Source organism: Typha latifolia, chromosome 5 (assembly GCF_019914945.1).
Source record: "Typha latifolia isolate L0001 chromosome 5, TyphaL0001v2, whole genome shotgun sequence".
In the NCBI taxonomy this organism is placed as follows: domain Eukaryota; kingdom Viridiplantae; phylum Streptophyta; class Magnoliopsida; order Poales; family Typhaceae; genus Typha; species Typha latifolia.
Genome location: NC_133090.1, coordinates 16,782,575 through 16,800,118, shown reverse-complemented (window position 1 = coordinate 16,800,118; position 17,544 = coordinate 16,782,575). Strand labels below are relative to the sequence as shown.

The following is a 17,544-nucleotide window of genomic DNA, read 5'->3' as shown; positions in this document are numbered from 1 at the left end:
TTAAATTTAGGTACAACTACAACTAAGCAATCCAAGAGTAAATGAACTCAGAAATAATAACAGTCCTGCTCAAAATGGCGTTACAACAAAAAGCTCATTTCACATTCGTCGACTTCTTCTACCCTATTATTATTATTATTATTATTATTATTATTTATGGATCAGGATAACCCCCCGGCGGCCACCAACTAGGATTAGGGATCACGATACCTCTCATGGCGAGTACCTCCAATATATCCATATCAGCCAACTTATCATCGCGCTTCCCAGAGTCAGAGAGCATCTCGACGGCATCGCCAAGAGTAGCCGGGTAGGCTCCAGCATTGGCCTCAGATCCCGATCTCGCATTCACACCCTCCGGTAGCAACTTACTTGGGATCGAAGCCGCCAGCTTTCTAGTCCCTGAAGCAGATCCGGAAGCAGCAACCCTCGAATTCCCAAAGATATCTTGAAGCATCTCTAGATATTGATCTGGCTTCCGTCGTTGGCTACTGTCGCCCAACCCTAATATCTCGTCACTTCTCGGTCTCTTCCTAGAATCACCAGGAGGAGCATCATCGTCATCGTCATCGGAGGAGGAGGAGGAGGAGGAGGAGGAGAGTAGGGGAGCGGCAGGGGGGTGGGGGTTAGGGTCGAGGAAGGGGGCATTGAGAAGGATTTGCTCTTGGGAGGCGGTAATCTCACCGCATTCGTCGTCTTCCATAGCGGAGGGGTCGCTCATCTCGCACAGGATGACGACTTATGCAAACGATTGATTGCCTCTTAGGCCCATTACTGGTCCTAAATCCCGCCCATCTTCTAAACCATTATATGAGCTATTCTTCGATGGATATAATGGTTGATATACTTACTATAATTTTATTTTAAAATATATAGCATCTTTTTACATGTATATAATATATTCTTCTAAAAATCTTATTTTATATAATATATATATATATATATACCCTTCTAAGTAAGTGATTATTTAACGAATTCTTTTGCAAGTAGAATCTCAATATTTTTTTTTTATTTACGAATGTATCGTTTTAGATTTCATATATACCTAATATATATATATATATAATAATAATAATAAAGTTATTAATATCTTTTTACAGTTAAATTAAATTCTATCTCCTCGATTGTGTTTTAATTACTTACATACATCTCTCATTAGTTTAAAATTAATTTAAACTGAAGTTTAATAACACATAGAGATATAAAGAATAAAATTAAAATTATCTAGTATTAAATAATATTACCTATAATTAAGGCCTAATTATATCTATTATGTTTAAAGTCTAATAGAGAAAAAAATTAGAGAAAAGAATCACGTTGGCTCATGCGTGTATCATCATTTGCTTTGATTTTGGTGCTTTCCGGAGCATCTTTTTTTCCTGCCTCCCAAGTCCCGATTCTCTCTGTGACCTACTATTAAATTCCTTTTGAAAATATTATGCTGTAACTTACTTGAGCGTGAATTTATTCCTATTGAAAAAGGGATATAAAGTCTATGGAGAATGTACAAATCATCCAAGATAATAAGTTAAACATCGAATTACATACTTTAAAGATTAAACACGCAAGCAGATACGCATAGCAAACGCTACTAAAAGGAATAAATTCACATACCAATCCATCCATCACTCGGAAGCATTTCCTGGCTTAAAGTAACTCTTCTCCCAGAGACAAAGGCATGCACAAACCTCTCTGACATACTTTTTCTTACAACCAGAAGCATATTAACCAAATGAGTAAATGACACACACCATAATATATATTTCCCTAGAAACAAGCACAAAACTCAGTCCTCTTGGTTTTCCTAGAAGCAAAATCCACAATAATATCTTCCTACGTCCTATTTAAGAGCCCTCTTCGAAAAGTCCCCTGGTTCTGGTTGCTCTTGAAAGTAAGCGAACGGATAACATCGCAAACCACCACGATACTACGGGGGCATAGTGGACACTTCTACGGTGGTCAAGAACTCATTTGGGCACTTCAGTTCGATCTACGAAGAACAGAATGACATCAATGCTTCAAACTACAAGCATGAAATACAAAGTAGTGCATAATAAGGCAGATATGATATCTCACATTTCTCCAACTAATAATTAGTATGCTATGGGAAACTAACACTAAACAAAATTGATAAATGTTTGCCATATCTCACTTAATAACAGTTCTTACTCTTAACAATACTAATGCTGATAATGATAACAGTATGTAACAGTACTACAAGCAGCATTAGCAGCAGTAGTATGTAGTTTCTTACCACTTGATCTATTTTACAAGATGCTTTTGGTGCACATTTTTCTAATGCAGCGGAACATATTTCATTACATCGAGTTCAAACTTGTGTTTAAGATTAAGCAAAGGGAGAGATGGTGCTAAATTGCTCATAATAAGATCCAAAGAGTGCAACCTCTTCAATGAAATTATGAAAGGAAAGGCATGCCTACCTTGATAGTATCGTCGCCCTTAATATCCCAATGCTCTTTGGTACCCGGCTTCCCATACTGGTGATACTCAATCACAATTGAGTCAATGCACTTACCATATGTCGTAGTTAACTCTCGAGCTCCATTATGGCTACCATCATCCCAAGTGCTTCTTCCTCCATTGCCTCCCCGTGAACGTACCTTCACTGTTTTGCTTGATGCAATAATCTTCTTCTGAGATTGCTGTGCCAAAAAAAAAAAGCCAGGAAAAGAAAGAGAGATCATGAAATCACAATAATCATGACTTCTTTTTTCTGAGCCAAAAGACACTATTACTCTTCTGAAAGTTACTATCAAACCCTTCCCCCATACCATAATAGCAGTAGACAGACTCCACAAGAAGATAGGTAGAATAAGAGAGGAATGGAGAAAGAAATCAAAACCCAGGAATTATATAGGCATGATGAGCATAAAAGTGGATAAGGGAATCAAACACTCAACCCCATTGACAACAAGACATATGTGCCTTCCGGCTTTTCCAAGAGCAAGAATATATTCTACTCCTGTTCTTTGGAATAACTGGCCACAAGTAATTGGCTTTTAAAAAAGACAAATATCTAAATGCTAGAAAAGCTTTCCTTCCCATGGATTGAGCTTTTGCAATTGATGAAATATGGTGACCTGATCGTTCAAAGTACTTAAATTCGTCCATTACTAAAAATAAAATAAAATAAAAATCTAGTTACAAGAAAATTGAAGAAAAATGCTAAAATTCCTAGTACTCACTTTGAAGGATTATTTTCTTATTCCTTCTTGGCTTATAGGTTTCGTCGATATCATTTTCAGCTTAAGAAAAGATTTCTGCTATGAGCTGTTTTGGACCGAAGAGATGCGAATTTTTCAGAAGCAAATTCCTTGAGAATGAGTCCACACAGTAGTGAATAGCCTTGCCCTGACATCCATTCTAGTAATTGCAAAAGAAGCTCCTTCATGGCGAGTACCTCCAATAAATCCATATCAGCCAACGTATCGTCGAGTTTCTCAGAGTCAGAGAGCACCTCGACGGCATCGCCAAGATTAGCCGGGAAGGCTCCCGCATTGGCCTCAGATCCCGACCTCGCATTCACACCCTCCGATGGCAACTTACTTGGGATCGAAGACGCCAGCTTTGTAGTCCCTGAAGCAGACCCGGGAACCGGAAGCAGCAGCGTTGGAATTCCCAAACCCTAATCTCCCGTCACGTCTCGGTCTCTTCGTGGATTCTCCAGGAGCATTCATCATAATCATCGTCGCCGGAGGAGGAGGAGAAGGGTAGGGAAGCGGCAGGGGGTAAGAAGAGCCATTCGCTTTGCTCTGAGTTTAGTGATCTCCCGGAGCATCTCTTTTATTCTCTCTGCGACCTACTATTAAATTCCTTTTGAAAATATTATGCTGTAAGCTTTAAGGAGAATGTACAAATCATCCATCTTTCTTGATCGACCAAAGATAGTAAGTTAGTTAAATATCGAATAACATACTTTAAACACGCAATCAGATGCCCATAGCAAACACTACTAAAAGGAATAAATTCACATATCAATCCATCACTCGGAAGCATTTCCTAGCTTAAAGACATGCACAAAACTCTCTGACAAACTTTATCTTACATCCAGAAGCATATTAACCAACATACACCATAATCTTTCCCTTGCTCCTAGAAACAAAATTCACAAACTATCTTACAAAGTCCTATCAAAGAGCCTTCTGAGTCTTAGCATCGACAGGAGGAGATTCCTGTTGCCCATATCGACGGCCTAGTGACTTGTACGCCATACTCCCTAACTTGTGAAGCTTATATTGCACTGTATCATAGATATTTGCCGTTCGTAGAGGTGACAAGTGCAAGCCGATAGCATCTAGGTACCACCCACTTCTCCCGCTGAAGCCAACGATTGTCCCACCATCCATGGGAAATGAGAATGGTGTGCCCTCTTCCGTTCCAAAAGGCCCAAAAGTCCCCTGGTTGCTCTTGAAAGTAAGCGAACGAATAACAGGCGAACCACCACGTACTACGGGGGCGTAGTGGCCACTTATGGTGGTCAAGAACTCATCTGGGTACTTCAGTTCGATCTACGAAGAATAGAATGATATCATTGCTTCAAACTACAACCTAGAGTAATGCATAACAACGCAGATATGATATCTCATATTTCTCCAGCTACTAATTAGTATACTATAGTAAACTAGCATTAAACAATATTGACAAATGTTGTGTCCTATCTCACTTAATAACAGTACTTAGTCTTAACAACAGTAATGCTGATAATGATAACAGTATGTAACAGTACTACAAGCAGCTTTAGCAGCAGTAATAAGTGATTTCTTACCGCTTGATCTATTTACAAGATGTTTCTGGTGCACATTTTTCTAAAGTAGCGGAACAAATTTCATTACATTTGAGTTCAAACTTGTGATTAAGCAAAGGGAGAGATGATGCTAAATTGCTCATAATAATATCCAAAGAGTGCAACCTCTTCAATGGAAGGCATGCTTACCTGGATAGTATGGTTGCCCCTAATACCCCCATGCTTTTCGGCCAAAACCGGCTTCCCATTCTTGTCATACTCAATCATAATTGAGTCGATGCACTTACCATATGTCATAGTTATCTTTCGAACGCCATTATAGCTACCATCATCCCAAGTGCTTCCTCCATTGCCTCCCCATGGACCTACCTTCACTGTTTTGCTTGATGCAATAATCTTCTTCTGAGATTGCTGTACCAAAAAAAGAAAAGAGAGATCATGAAATTACAATTATAACTGACTTCTTTTTTCTGAGCCAAAAGACAACTTCTCTTTAACAGTTACTATCAAACCTTCCATACCATAATAGCAGTAAGCAGCCTCCACAAGAAAATCGGTATAATAGGCGAGGAATGGAGAAAGAAATCAAAATCCAGGAATTATATAGGCATGATGAGCATACAAGTGGATAAGGGAATCAAACACTCAACCCCATTGACAACAAGACATGTGCCTTCCAGCTTTTCCAAAAGCAAGAATATATTCTACTCCTGTGCTTTTGCAATTGATTGGCTTTTAAACAAGAAAAATATCTAAAAGCTAGAAAAGCTTTCCTTCCTACGGATTGAGCTTTCGCAATTGATGAAATCTGGTGACCTGATTGTTCAAATGGCTTAAATTCATCCATTACAAACAAAACAAAAAAAATCCAGTTACAAGAAAAATGGTGAAACATGCTGAAATTCCAAGCACTCACTTTGAAGGATTATTTCCTTATTCCTTGGCTTATAGGTTTCCTCGATATCATTTTCTGCTTAGATAAGATTTCTGCTATGAGCTGTTTTGGACCAAAGAGATGCGAATTTTTCAGAAGCAAATTCCTTGACAATGAGTCCACACAATAGCCCTGCCCTGACATCCACTCTAGTAATTGCAAGAGGAGCTCCTTCTTATCAAGCTTCCTTATGTACCTTGAAATTGCTGTACGGAATATATCCTGCAAAGAGGGCGGAGTTTGTAAGCACGAGGAAAAGGACTTAGCTTGCAAGCAACGAGATATTATGGGTATACACAATCCTAAAAGATGTACACTACAGTAAGATTGTGGTTGAAGGGGGAGGAGAGATTGACAAGAGTGGGAGTCAGACAAATGGAAAAACAGGGACCATCATCACTTTGCAAATATGATACTGGTATTATCAGCAATATTTCAACAAGTCACTTGAACCTTACACTTAAAAGTTACAAACAGATTTGCTTCCAAAATGTCCTGCTTTTTTTTTGGGCTACATAAGAACTAATATATTTAGATACTACAGCTGACAATTAAACCAGTAGGAAGAGAGCAAAAACAAGGAAACTTTGACCTCCTACATATATTGAAACATCTTCTGCACAGGAGAAGAGAGATTAAAAAAAAGAAAAAAGCAAAACATGCCATAGATTAAGCAGATGATCTGTGGCGAGATGCATCCATAAAACATAGAAGACATCAAATGCAAGGCCTTGCAGATCCAATTGGCTTCCCCATTTATTGAACTTCAGCTACATGACTTAATAAGTAAACTGACTATTTAAATTTAAATAAAAAAAGGACGAAGAAGCTAAATATGGCATCTTAGCTCAGTTCAATGAAAGAACTTATTTATGAAGCATATATATCTAGTTGCAGGTCAATGGCTGAACCATCAATAAACTGTCTGGGACTAATTAAAATACCACATTTCAAACATCAGATTCTGAAAATGCTCTATAAAATGTCCCTACGTTCTTCAAAAGCTAGAGGGCTTATCAAGTGCTACTAAAAGAAGCATACATGATACATGACTAAGTTGGCTACACATTATAGGTCTGAGAAGATGAACCATCAAAGTAACTTCCTTTTGTATTCATGTTGTAAAAGAGTAACTAGAATTTAGAAGAAACATCTAAAGCAAACAGTATTCAGACCAAGTACCAATATTTGACTTGAAATTTGTTTACTGAAATTTGAAAGGCCGCTCAAAACAATATTACCACTTTAAAACTGGTAAATGAACAAAGAAACTTGAGCGTGAAATAGTCATACCGAGTCAATTTTATGTCCAGAACGGTGAAATGTTTTCAAAACATCGTTTATCATATTTATGTTGCCAGATTTCATAAATGAGATACAGAACTTCTCCAAAGAGTGCATCGAGATGACCTCCATGTTATCCTGTAGCATTAATAGTGCCTGACTGTAACACAAATGAATTTGAAGTAAAAAGTATTTGCAGGCAGGATGACGTACCTTCATCACTACATAAGCATCTTTGAGAAATCCCGCTGCAACTAGGATTTCTAGCATCCTTTCATGAAGGGATTTACATATGGTCCTCTTACTATATCTCAACATATTGTAAACAGAGAATGCTTCTGAGGTAAAACCAGCTTCTCCTAATTGTAAGATTAACGAAGAGCATAGCTCCTGCAGATAAATAGTAATGTAAACTTTGTTACATGGTACCAGGTAATACGGATGATACTAATACTTAGCTGATGGAGGATAACCAAATAAAATAGGTTCAAAATTGCCCATGCCAACCTGATGATAATATGACAAACTAACACATGCTATTTAACATGGGGGCATGAAGCTCTATGCCCACCATGTTGATCGACGCATATCATGTTAATGGCAAACATACACTTCCCGTTCAAGTTGTATGAAAATCATTGTTCAAAACAAAAACCCTTAACTCTAATCTTTTAATTTATCCGGCACTAAGCAAATGATATGATCATCATAAGATCTTAACAATCATACCCCTTCACTAGCAAATATAGAAACAGTGATCCTATCAAGTTTGACCTGTCATAAGAAGTTCATCTTCCCTCCTAAAAGAAGTACTACTAATGTAAATTTTCTCCATGTGATGATAGGTGACAAGTATAACAAGGAGCTAATGGAATTCTGCAGACCAAGTCTCATTATACTTTACATTTTGCCAAATATTGCATGAGCAAGGACATGAGGCTTGGAAAATTTCTCATGTTTGACAACAGTAAACACTTTCATGTTAGAGAAATTAGACAGATAAATAAACCTTCTTAGGTACCTACATCTTAACTAGCATGCTGCAACATTTATTATCATGATTCCATGACCAACTGAACCATAATATTTTGATTCAGAAATGCCAGCATGTGGTGCTAACTGCTAAGAGAAATTAAAGCTTACCTCATTCAGTTGATGGCCATTACTATGCATATCTTCAGTTGTTTTATATGCAAGGTGGTATAGCTTCTCTTTACAGAAATACTTAATTAGTATATGAAATGTGTTCCAATCTGGAGAAATGGTCAACTCATCCATTTTTCTTAACATTTTCATCACATTTTCCATATCCCCTGCATTGCAGTAAGCCCTAAGCAAGGTATTTAGCATAACCAAATCATATTTCCCATAGCTGGCTTCAAATTCCTGCGCAAGTTGCTTCGCTTCTTGAAGTGAGCCACTTCGACATAATGCTGAAATCATGATACTGTAGGAATATCCATCTGCAAAAACCATGAACATATAAAATTACCTCTTGTTATATCTTTATATGTCCAACATGAATCATTAAGAAGCAACAAATGATTGCCATTTTAACAGCCTCTGTAAGGGAAACCAATGACTAGACAAACTATAACTGCTAGTATGTATATTTTTCAGAGGGATGGTTCACTAGGCAAGATACTACAAATTCTTTTTAAGATTCTTGTTCTCCTCCATCAGCTGATCTTTCTCATATTGTAAATAATTCTTTTCCTTAAGAAATCTCCTAATTCTTATCATTTTTAGCATGATTTGATGCTATAAATCCTTTTTAAGGATTACAAACTTTAATTGATTATTAAAGTGGTCAGCGACAGTTTAATTAAGCATCATTGAGAGTGCACATGCAGTTTTCAATGGTAGGCAAATTTGGGAGGATGGAAGGGAGGGAGCAACAAAAGAAAGGTTGACATGTATAACTTCATAAGCTTCAATTGAGTTTGCAATAACTAAATGAATTTAGATGGATTTAAGATATCTAGAAGATAGCTCACCAGACTTTACACCTTTTTCCTTCATGTCAGTAAATAATAACTTCGCATCCCGTATATGCCCTGCCTTAGCAAGACTGTCTATCAATAAACAATATGGCATCTACAGAGACAATTGCATTCTGTTAGAAGAAAAGAAGAAAGGAAATAAATAAACAAAAAAAAGACATGTCTAAGCACATCAAAAATCTGTTCAGAGGTTAAAAAAACAAAAAGAAGAGATGATGCATCCAGGCCAATGAAATATATGTTGATATGATTTAAGGAAGATATATAAGAGAATCGATGATGACATTTATGGAAACTCGCAATCAGATCCATGTTGACTGCAGGTTGGACTTTGTTCAGCTGCATGTGTGCAGGTCATATCTAGGCATTGTTGGACCTTGGAAGGTCAACAATGTCTCTCTCAAAAGCAGGAGAAAAGAAAAAACACTATTTCTGAGAACCAATGCCTAGAATTGAGATACTACTATTGCTAATGTCTGATATACCTCATCTTCAGCATATCCCAAAGCCTCTAATTCAGCAAAGAGTTCCTTTGACTTTTCAAACAGGCCACCTCTAGCATACACTTTCAGTAAAGTTGTCAAGATAACCTGCAGATATGTGCAGTTGAATCTATAAAGATATATGATAATATTCCAAGTTGTCCTCTAAACAGAAGAATTGCATAAAAACAGTCCTGGAAATATTTGGATGAAATATCAGCAAGAGAAGTTAGTTCTAACTTCTAGTAATTCCTTATCCTGCTAAATTGTAGAGCAATTAATATATCTGTTTTGAAAGGCATGATTAGTCATAGTCTTTTTGCATACAAGTGCCAAAATTTTGGCAGCAAGAATTGAGGAAGAGAATGAAAGTTTAGTCACACTCATAAGTCATAACATATACATGAGATACTGCTTGTAGATAAGATCAGAAAACACATTTTGTAGTCAATGATCATTATTCCTTCTATTACAAGCATTATTCTGGTGTTGATTCTATTAATCAAATTTTCTTTCTGGAAAAATAAAATCGACTTCTATTGTCGTAAATCATAATACCACATAAAAAAATATAGATAAAAAAAAACAAATGTAACATAAGAATAACTAGAATGGGAGTATTATCACTCAAGTCAAGAGGAACAATCAGCAGGATTCATTCTAAAGATAATAGTAGAAATTAGGAAAAAAAATACCTAAAAAGCTCAGAGATACATTTTGTTCTAAAAAACTAGTAGAAAAATTCATGTTGAAAAATGCTTCAAATTATAGAACCACAGAATCAGAGATTCTAAAGATAAGGACCTCAAACAGGAAAGTTACTTTAGCCCCTAAAACATTTTGAAATTATTGATATACTCTAAAGTGTGAAGGTTGCACTTAAGCCAGCTCCTTTAAGGTTTTCTGTAATAATTCTAGTTTAGACACATGGAAAGAAAGCTCCATAGACAAACCAAAATGAACTACATATCAAATACATTTCCCCAAAGCTGATTTCGCGAGGATGGACCTTTTAAAAGTAAAGACTGCATAGGTAAAAGAGGATTTTTTGTTTTGATATAAAGAAATATCAGTGTTTCACATTTAGTTGATAGAAACAAATCATAAACCAAATCAAGGGATGACTGACAGGTAAGATAAAACAAACCTTATTGGGTACTAAGCCTGAAGATTTCATATCGTCTACCAATTTCTCAGCCTTCAAATGATTCCTTTCTATTGCATATACATTTAGCAGAGAGCTGTAGTGAAACAAATTAGGACTGTAACCTTCATTCTTCATTTGCTGGAAATACATCTCTGCCTCTTCAGATAAGTTATTAGATGCACAGATGGCCAGGAGATTGCCATAGATTACGCTATCCATGCGCAATCCTTTACTCTTAATTTCCTGCACCAACTCCATTGCCCTAGAGTAGCCACACTTCAGCTTATTGCAACCTGCTAAAAGCTAAAGTACAAAGAGGAGGAAAAGAAAAAAAAGAAGATGCAAATTAGGATGCACATGGAGTTTGGAACTTCGACCAACAAATGTACAAATCATGAAAGCAAGAAACATACAGTACTATAAGTAACCAAATCTGGTGATAGACCATCATCTTTCATCTGATCAAAAAACTCGTAACTGCTTTCATGCCTTCCATTTCTCACCATACAACCCAAGAAAGAATTGCAAACAGAGACATTAACTTTCATCGACCTATCAGGGATACTCTTGTACACTTGTAAAGCCTTTTTAGGATTTCGGCTAATACCGATATATTTGAAGAAAGAGCTATAAGATACAAAATTAAGGTTCTCATTCCGTTGCATCCATTCGAATAGCTGAAACAGAGAAGATACAAATGATATTAGAATTCACATAGTAAATGCCCAATTAAGTAGTATCTAATTCCATCAAAAAATCTCAAAGGATAAATGTGCATTCTAGTGGGCTCAGTCATGAGAATATTTGATTATTGACATATTCCAGGATCATATGTCTACCGGTGAATCCAAAGAGTGAATTTACTGTAAAAGGTTTTATCTTAGCAACAGTTAATATCTTCAAATAATACGGCTTAGCATACTAATTGATTTAATATTCACCCTCTAAGATATTGTTTGGTTGAGATGCAGATCTTCATCCGATCAACTAGAAAGTATGACAAAATTTACGGTCAAGTCTAGCTCAAAGTTCAAAAATCTAGTTTCCGTTTCAGTCCCAGGACTCCCAACACAAATCAAATGTTCCAGAGCTCTTGGCAACTTCTACTTTCAGCGTTTTCAGATCTGATATTCAATGCAAAAGAAAAATAATAAAAATAAATATAAAATCTGAAAGACTAATATACTAAAAGTACAAAATAGATGACAACTAAAATTATCCTCAAACATCATCCTATATAGCATCTTCCTCAAACATCATCACAATTAAACTTACAAACTAAAAGTATTCACAGAATTTCAGAATTAGGTTACACTATAGCATCTTCCTCAAACATCATCACAGTTAAAATTACTAACTTAAATTATTCTGTCCTCATATCGCAAAGAAAGGTAACAGCAATTGACTCACTCCATTCCAAACTGCATAAACTACGATTTCCACTTTACAAACCTGAGACATTTCACTCCATCTCCTTGACTCCCCAAAATGGCGTAAGATTATATTATAATCTTCCAGTTGCAATATTCCTTCTACTCTGCATGCATACCAAAAAGACGTTAACTCATGGACATCGATCTATTCATTTTAGCGCAGCAGCAGTCCAGCAAAATGGAAGGCAAGTTCGTGAAACGAGCCTGGAGAGAGCAGAATACAAGTCGGTCGAAGCTTCTTTGACTTTGACAATGGCGGCTCTCCTCGCAGAGCGTTTGAAAGATTTGGAGGAGGAAGAGGATAGGTGAGATTTTTCTAGGGTTTCGGAGAGGGACGAGACACGAAAGCTGTTCTTGTGAGGTCTCCGGTCTCCTAAGCCGGCGCCAATGGAGGAAGAGGGAGTGAGAGCTGTAGAAGGAAGCGAGAAAAAGGCGGAGCTGGCGGCGGAGTACGAGACCGCGAGAGACTCCATCTTCGCGTTTGGAAACCGTTATCCGGTGGCGCTCCTGCTTATAAAATCGGGATTGGGTCGAGTTGGTGTTACCTCTAGTGAGATGACCGATTTGTGGGCTGGACTGGGCTTTTTCTGAGCCCTTTTAGGCTGATCCAGAACCGTTTATGGTTACGTTTGATCCACCGCTCTAGCTTTAACCCAACGTCCATTCATACCTACCCGCTTACATAAATAAACGCAAAAGAATATATAAAGCCGTCCTCTTTCCTCTCCGTCTCGTTTCTCCCCCCACCTGAGCTCCCGTCCCCGTAACGGAGCTCGTTATCTACAGCTCGCCGATCCGATTCGATTCGGAAGCATGGCCCATTTGCACGGCGGCGCGATTCTTCTCCTTCTCCTCCTGATTTTAATCGCCGAGTCCCGCCTCGATCCCACCATCCGGCTGCCGTCCGATCGCGAGGTCCCGCGGATCAACCGCGATGATGACGATGCCGTGGGGACACGATGGGCTGTTCTCATCGCCGGGTCGTCCGGATATGGAAATTACCGGCATCAGGTAACTTACTCTCTCGTCTATTTTTAATTTGTTTAAGCTTTACGTTAGATTCGTTTTAGGCGTTGCTATTTTACTTTCCCCTTTCTATTTGTTCATCGAAGTTCTTGTAGCATCTATTAAAGGAGTTAGAAATTTATGCTGTTAATATGTGATCTTGCTTCTTTCTTCATGTGTATGTGCTTACTCTTTCCCATGTTTTGTTCTTTTTAAATTAATTCTGCCTCGCAAGCTCAAAGTGTCATTTGATGCATTATATATGTATGAGACTGCACCTTCTCCAGATCCCGTTATGTATGTTATATCGTCTTTGATGGTCGAACTTCATTGTGTCGAGATGGGTTGGTTTCTACGTGAACTTAAAAAGTGCTCATTATATTGCTTTCCTTTCTCAAATGTTTTCTCTAGGCCACAAAAGGAAAAGAAACAAAAGCCCTTGCCTTCTAATTGTTATTGCTGAAGCAGAACTCATATTCTATTATAGCTAATTCAAAAAAAAAAAAAAAATCGTCCTGAGCTGATTTAAAGTGTGAGTTTTTATCTCTCTCCATCTTGTGATGACCGTTTTTGTAAGTGAAGATGTACTCAGTGGCTGTAGAATTATCAATTTCCTTTCAAGTTTTAACATAAAGTTTGTAGTGCTACTATTACTCTTTTATGTAGATTGATAATCTTTTTTCATGTGGAACATTTGTAGGCCGATGTTTGTCATGCATATCAAGTCATGAAGAATGGTGGTTTGAAAGACGAGAATATCATTGTTTTCATGTATGATGATATTGCTTATAATGAAGACAATCCTAGACCTGGAGTCATCATCAATCATCCACAGGGTGAAAATGTCTACACAGGAGTTCCCAAGGTTTTCTCCTTACCCAATACGTGGACCAATTGTGTCTTTTAGCATTATTGTCTCTTCACCCATGGTTTGGTGGCCCTTCGCAGGATTATGTTGGAGAGGATGTTAATGTTAACAACTTTTTTGCTGTTCTCCTTGGGAATAAGACTGCTCTTACTGGAGGAAGTGGAAAGGTTGTTGATAGTGGTCCAGATGACCATATCTTTATATTCTACTCCGATCATGGTGGACCTGGGGTTCTCGGTTAGTGGTTAATTTTCCAATTGCAGTTGTTCATTTGTAATTCGAATAAGTTCTTACATCATCATAACAGAACAAAACTTTCCTTCTAGAGTTTCTTATCAGTTTGGTATTTGGAATCATTAGTTCAAATCCTATAAGAGAACTTATTTGGTACCAAAGTCAATCCAATGGTATCTAATAAGTTTTTCTATCCATCTCCTTTTTTCATTGTATAAGATTAAACTTGATTGTCTTCAATTGGCAGAATCAAAATCTGGTGTATATAAATAACTTCTACATTATGAACTTGCTGATGTTTCAATTCTCAATCTTTCATTTTTCTTTTGGACTTATATTGCGCTTATGCTCGACTAAAGTGTTTATTTTGAAATATGACCCTGAGTGTTTGATCCTTTGCATCTTAAATCTTTGCTAGGTATGCCGACCTTTCCTTACCTTTATGCTAATGACCTGATCGCTGTTCTAAAGAAGAAACATGCTTCTGGAACCTATAAAAGCATGGTACTGCCTATTTGTAATATTAGTTGCTATTGTGCTCTTGCAGGTTTTTAAGGTAATAATTTAATAATTTAATATACTTTTTTTTTCAGGTTTTCTATCTTGAGGCTTGCGAATCTGGCAGTATATTTGAAGGTCTTCTCCCAGAAGATATAAATATTTATGCAACCACAGCATCAAATGCTGTGGAGAGCAGTTGGGGAACTTATTGTCCTGGGGAATACCCAAGCCCTCCTCGTGAGTACTATACCTGTTTGGGGGATTTGTATAGTGTTTCTTGGATGGAAGACAGGTACAAGTTTCTCAAGTTTGATAAGAAAAGACTCATAATTTCATGCTACCATATTACAAAGAGTGAAGTTCACAATATTTTTAAATGGATTTTGCAATAGTATAGTACATCACTTAATTTCAAGAGAGAACAAATTTATTATCTTGGATTTTGTTTGATATGTTGTATTGATATATATATTATTATGTTTGCCATGATGAGATGATCATTTATTGTTGTCAACGGGTACACAGACATGCACTTGATGGATGGATGCATACATACATACATAGAGACACACATGCTTGTATGGAAGTATATATTTGTATCTTTGACAGATTGTCAATAAACTATCTAGTTTTATTTTGGACAAATTGGAACAGTATTGAGTAGAGACTGAGAGCAGCGGAAGTAAGAGAACAAGTTGAGCTGCAAGAAATTCATTTTCAAATAGTAATATCTTGTTCCATTAGTCAGTTTATTGAGGTTTCAAACCAACTTACCTTTTCAGTTGTTTGTCTATTATTAAAAATATTTTTAGGATTCTTCATGGTTCAATCTGTTGCATGAGTTCATGATACATATTTTTAGTTATATCATGGTCCCATGGATGTACTTTTCTGTACATTACCCTTTGGAGTTATGCATATGAATAATTATATAGATGTACCATAAATTCTTGAATTTTTGGTCTGTAGATTAATATTTTTTTGTGGACAGTGATGTACACAATATGCGGACTGAAAGTCTAAATCAGCAGTACCAATTAGTAAGTGTTCCATATTGTGAATTCCTCCTTGTTACTTCTGCAATCTGCATGGATTGATTTGTGGATCTTAACTTTTCTAATGGTTTTTTCAGGTCAAAAGCAGGACAGAAATTCATTATCCAGATAGTGTTGGTTCACATGTTATGCAGTATGGGGATCTAGATCTCAACACCCAACATCTATTCTTGTACATTGGTTCAAATCCAGCTAATGATAATGCTACTTCCGTTGATGGCAACTCATTGCCATCATTTTCAAGAGCTGTTAACCAACGGGATGCAGATCTAATTTACTTGTGGCAAAAGGTTAATCCTAAGTCCTCTGCTAAGTTGTGTTCACAATTGAGGTTTTACTATTGTCTTGTGCATTAGTATTTTTCCCCGTTTGTTTCTTGGTAAATAATCTGTTCAAATATACCCTTCTAGTTTGTTTGAATATATCCCTTCTGTTTTTGTGCTGCATTTGATCCTCCACTACTGATCTTTACCTTTCATACAAGTTCCGGAGGTCACCTGAAGGTTCTTCGAAGAAACTTGATGCTCAGAAGCAATTGCTTGAAGTTATGGCTCATAGGTCGCATGTAGACAGTAGTATTGAACTCATCGGAAATCTTCTATTTGGTTCTGAGAAAGGCTCAGAGGTGTTAAGCACTATTCGACCAGCTGGCCAACCTTTGGTTGATGATTGGGATTGCCTTAAATCAATGGTAAGCAACTAAGGACCTCTACTGGGTTGTGTTTCTCTTTTTTGAGTCCTTTTCTCCTTTGTACTTTGTGTTATCATATTTTTTACTTCTTACATATTTTTCATAATAGTGGCAAGATCTCGATGCCCTAATTTTCTGTTACATGTCTTGTTAGAAGACATTTCTGCCAGCCATGCTGTGCTGGTTGCCTTCTTGTATAGGCCTGTGCCACAGATTCAGCAACCTTTACCTTCAAAATCTACGTTTTTGAATTTGCTGCATTGTGTGATCAAGGTTGATATTTGATCAACACCTAGTTGTTGCAAGAGGTTTGAACTGTAAATGAGTCGTCAGATTATTGTGTCTATGGGTGGTAATAGCCTTAAGTGGATCATAATCTTACTTTTCACATATTAGAGCATCTTTTATTCATCACAAAATTACAAGTGACGGTCAAAATATCAGCACCTTGTGATAGACATTTAACTTTTTCTTCACCCATCACAACCGGTTTACATAAAACTTCCTATTTCTAGTCTTCCCTAGAAAGTCTTTGTGAATATTCTAATTCAGTCTTTGTTTGCATACTCCTGATGTTTGACATGCTACTATTTCCTGCTACTGCCCCTTATTATTCAATTCTCTACATATACCTTGTCTTTCTGTGCAGGTACGGAGTTTTGAAACACGGTGTGGATCATTGGCACAGTATGGCATGAAACACATGCGATCCATTGCAAATATCTGCAATGCAGGTGTTCGAGAAGAGACCATGGCTGGGGTCTCTGCTCAAGCTTGCATGAGTTTCCCTCCTAACCGTTGGAGTTCTCTCCATAAGGGCTTTAGTGCCTGAAGCTACCATGAAACAACTGTATCATCTCAGCATTTCTGACCAGTATATGTTGGAGCTGCCTACCTGTGCTCTGCTAAATGTAGATATAATTGCCAAAGAGCTTGAAAAATATCCATTATCAGATTTGCCCATTTAACGATATGGATCTTGTAAATAATTAACACCATTGGTGGCCATTTGTTGCTGAATCTATCATGATGTGTAATTCTATGTTATATCGTTCCATGTCAACATAGTTGAGCTGGAGTTAACATTAGAATGTGCTCCAAGATGTTAATGACTATGATTTCCGATGTGCTCTAAATGTAAA

The 17,544-nt window shown here is 37.1% G+C and overlaps 4 protein-coding genes across 5 annotated transcripts; 1 reads left to right on the top strand and 3 right to left on the bottom strand.

Annotated features, from left to right (window-relative positions):
- Positions 1-1,573: 1,573 nt before the first annotated feature.
- On the bottom strand, positions 1,574-3,865 carry LOC140789512 (jacalin-related lectin 19-like). 2 transcript variants are annotated; one of them, XR_012109203.1, is made up of 3 exons: positions 2,793-3,129; positions 2,442-2,663; positions 1,574-1,990 (listed from the first exon to the last, which is right to left on the bottom strand). XR_012109203.1 is itself a non-coding variant. In XM_073139228.1 (3 exons), the coding sequence occupies exons 1-3, from the start codon at positions 3,434-3,436 to the stop codon at positions 1,928-1,930; spliced, it is 300 nt and encodes a 99-aa protein (XP_072995329.1). In that variant the 5' UTR covers positions 3,437-3,865; the 3' UTR covers positions 1,574-1,927. The 2 variants fall into 2 exon arrangements, 1 of the variants encoding a protein (XP_072995329.1); XM_073139228.1 differs by lacking the exon at positions 2,793-3,129 and adding an exon at positions 3,422-3,865.
- Positions 3,866-3,937: 72 nt separating this feature from the next.
- On the bottom strand, positions 3,938-5,634 carry LOC140789511 (jacalin-related lectin 19-like). The gene is made up of 3 exons (XM_073139227.1): positions 5,287-5,634; positions 4,955-5,176; positions 3,938-4,529 (listed from the first exon to the last, which is right to left on the bottom strand). Exons 1-3 carry the CDS (start codon positions 5,287-5,289, stop codon positions 4,152-4,154), a joined length of 603 nt encoding a protein of 200 aa, XP_072995328.1. The 5' UTR covers positions 5,290-5,634; the 3' UTR covers positions 3,938-4,151.
- On the bottom strand, positions 5,037-12,551 carry LOC140789509 (pentatricopeptide repeat-containing protein At1g10910, chloroplastic). Its single transcript, XM_073139226.1, has 11 exons — positions 12,253-12,551; positions 12,068-12,152; positions 11,029-11,292; positions 10,616-10,918; positions 9,472-9,576; positions 8,981-9,080; positions 8,127-8,446; positions 7,197-7,373; positions 6,993-7,121; positions 5,682-5,921; positions 5,037-5,176 (listed from the first exon to the last, which is right to left on the bottom strand). The coding sequence occupies exons 1-10, from the start codon at positions 12,519-12,521 to the stop codon at positions 5,691-5,693; spliced, it is 1,983 nt and encodes a 660-aa protein (XP_072995327.1). The 5' UTR covers positions 12,522-12,551; the 3' UTR covers positions 5,037-5,176; positions 5,682-5,690.
- A 177-nt stretch (positions 12,552-12,728) lies between these two features.
- Positions 12,729-17,493, top strand: LOC140789588 (vacuolar-processing enzyme-like). The gene is made up of 9 exons (XM_073139351.1): positions 12,729-13,059; positions 13,754-13,918; positions 14,002-14,158; positions 14,574-14,659; positions 14,749-14,948; positions 15,648-15,696; positions 15,789-16,001; positions 16,196-16,402; positions 17,052-17,493. Exons 1-9 carry the CDS (start codon positions 12,862-12,864, stop codon positions 17,232-17,234), a joined length of 1,458 nt encoding a protein of 485 aa, XP_072995452.1. The 5' UTR covers positions 12,729-12,861; the 3' UTR covers positions 17,235-17,493.
- Positions 17,494-17,544: the final 51 nt, after the last annotated feature.

Coding starts and splice junctions, on each gene's coding strand:
- LOC140789509 (XM_073139226.1), bottom strand. CDS start 12,521: ATGGAGTCTCTCGCGGTCTCGTACTCCGCCGCCAGCTCCGCCTTTTTC. Junction 11,293..12,067: donor GATGGAGTGAAATGTCTCAG/GTTTGTAAAGTG, acceptor TCTCTGTTTCAG/CTATTCGAATGGATGCAACG. Junction 9,081..9,471: donor TGGGATATGCTGAAGATGAG/GTATATCAGACA, acceptor TTGTCTCTGTAG/ATGCCATATTGTTTATTGAT.
- LOC140789511 (XM_073139227.1), bottom strand. Junction 4,530..4,954: donor GGGGCAACCATACTATCCAG/GTAAGCATGCCT, acceptor TATTCTTCGTAG/ATCGAACTGAAGTACCCAGA.
- LOC140789588 (XM_073139351.1), top strand. CDS start 12,862: ATGGCCCATTTGCACGGCGGCGCGATTCTTCTCCTTCTCCTCCTGATT. Junction 14,660..14,748: donor CTGGAACCTATAAAAGCATG/GTACTGCCTATT, acceptor TTTTTTTTTCAG/GTTTTCTATCTTGAGGCTTG. Junction 16,002..16,195: donor TAATTTACTTGTGGCAAAAG/GTTAATCCTAAG, acceptor CTTTCATACAAG/TTCCGGAGGTCACCTGAAGG.
- LOC140789512 (XM_073139228.1), bottom strand. Junction 1,991..2,441: donor AGGGCGACGATACTATCAAG/GTAGGCATGCCT, acceptor TGTTCTTCGTAG/ATCGAACTGAAGTGCCCAAA.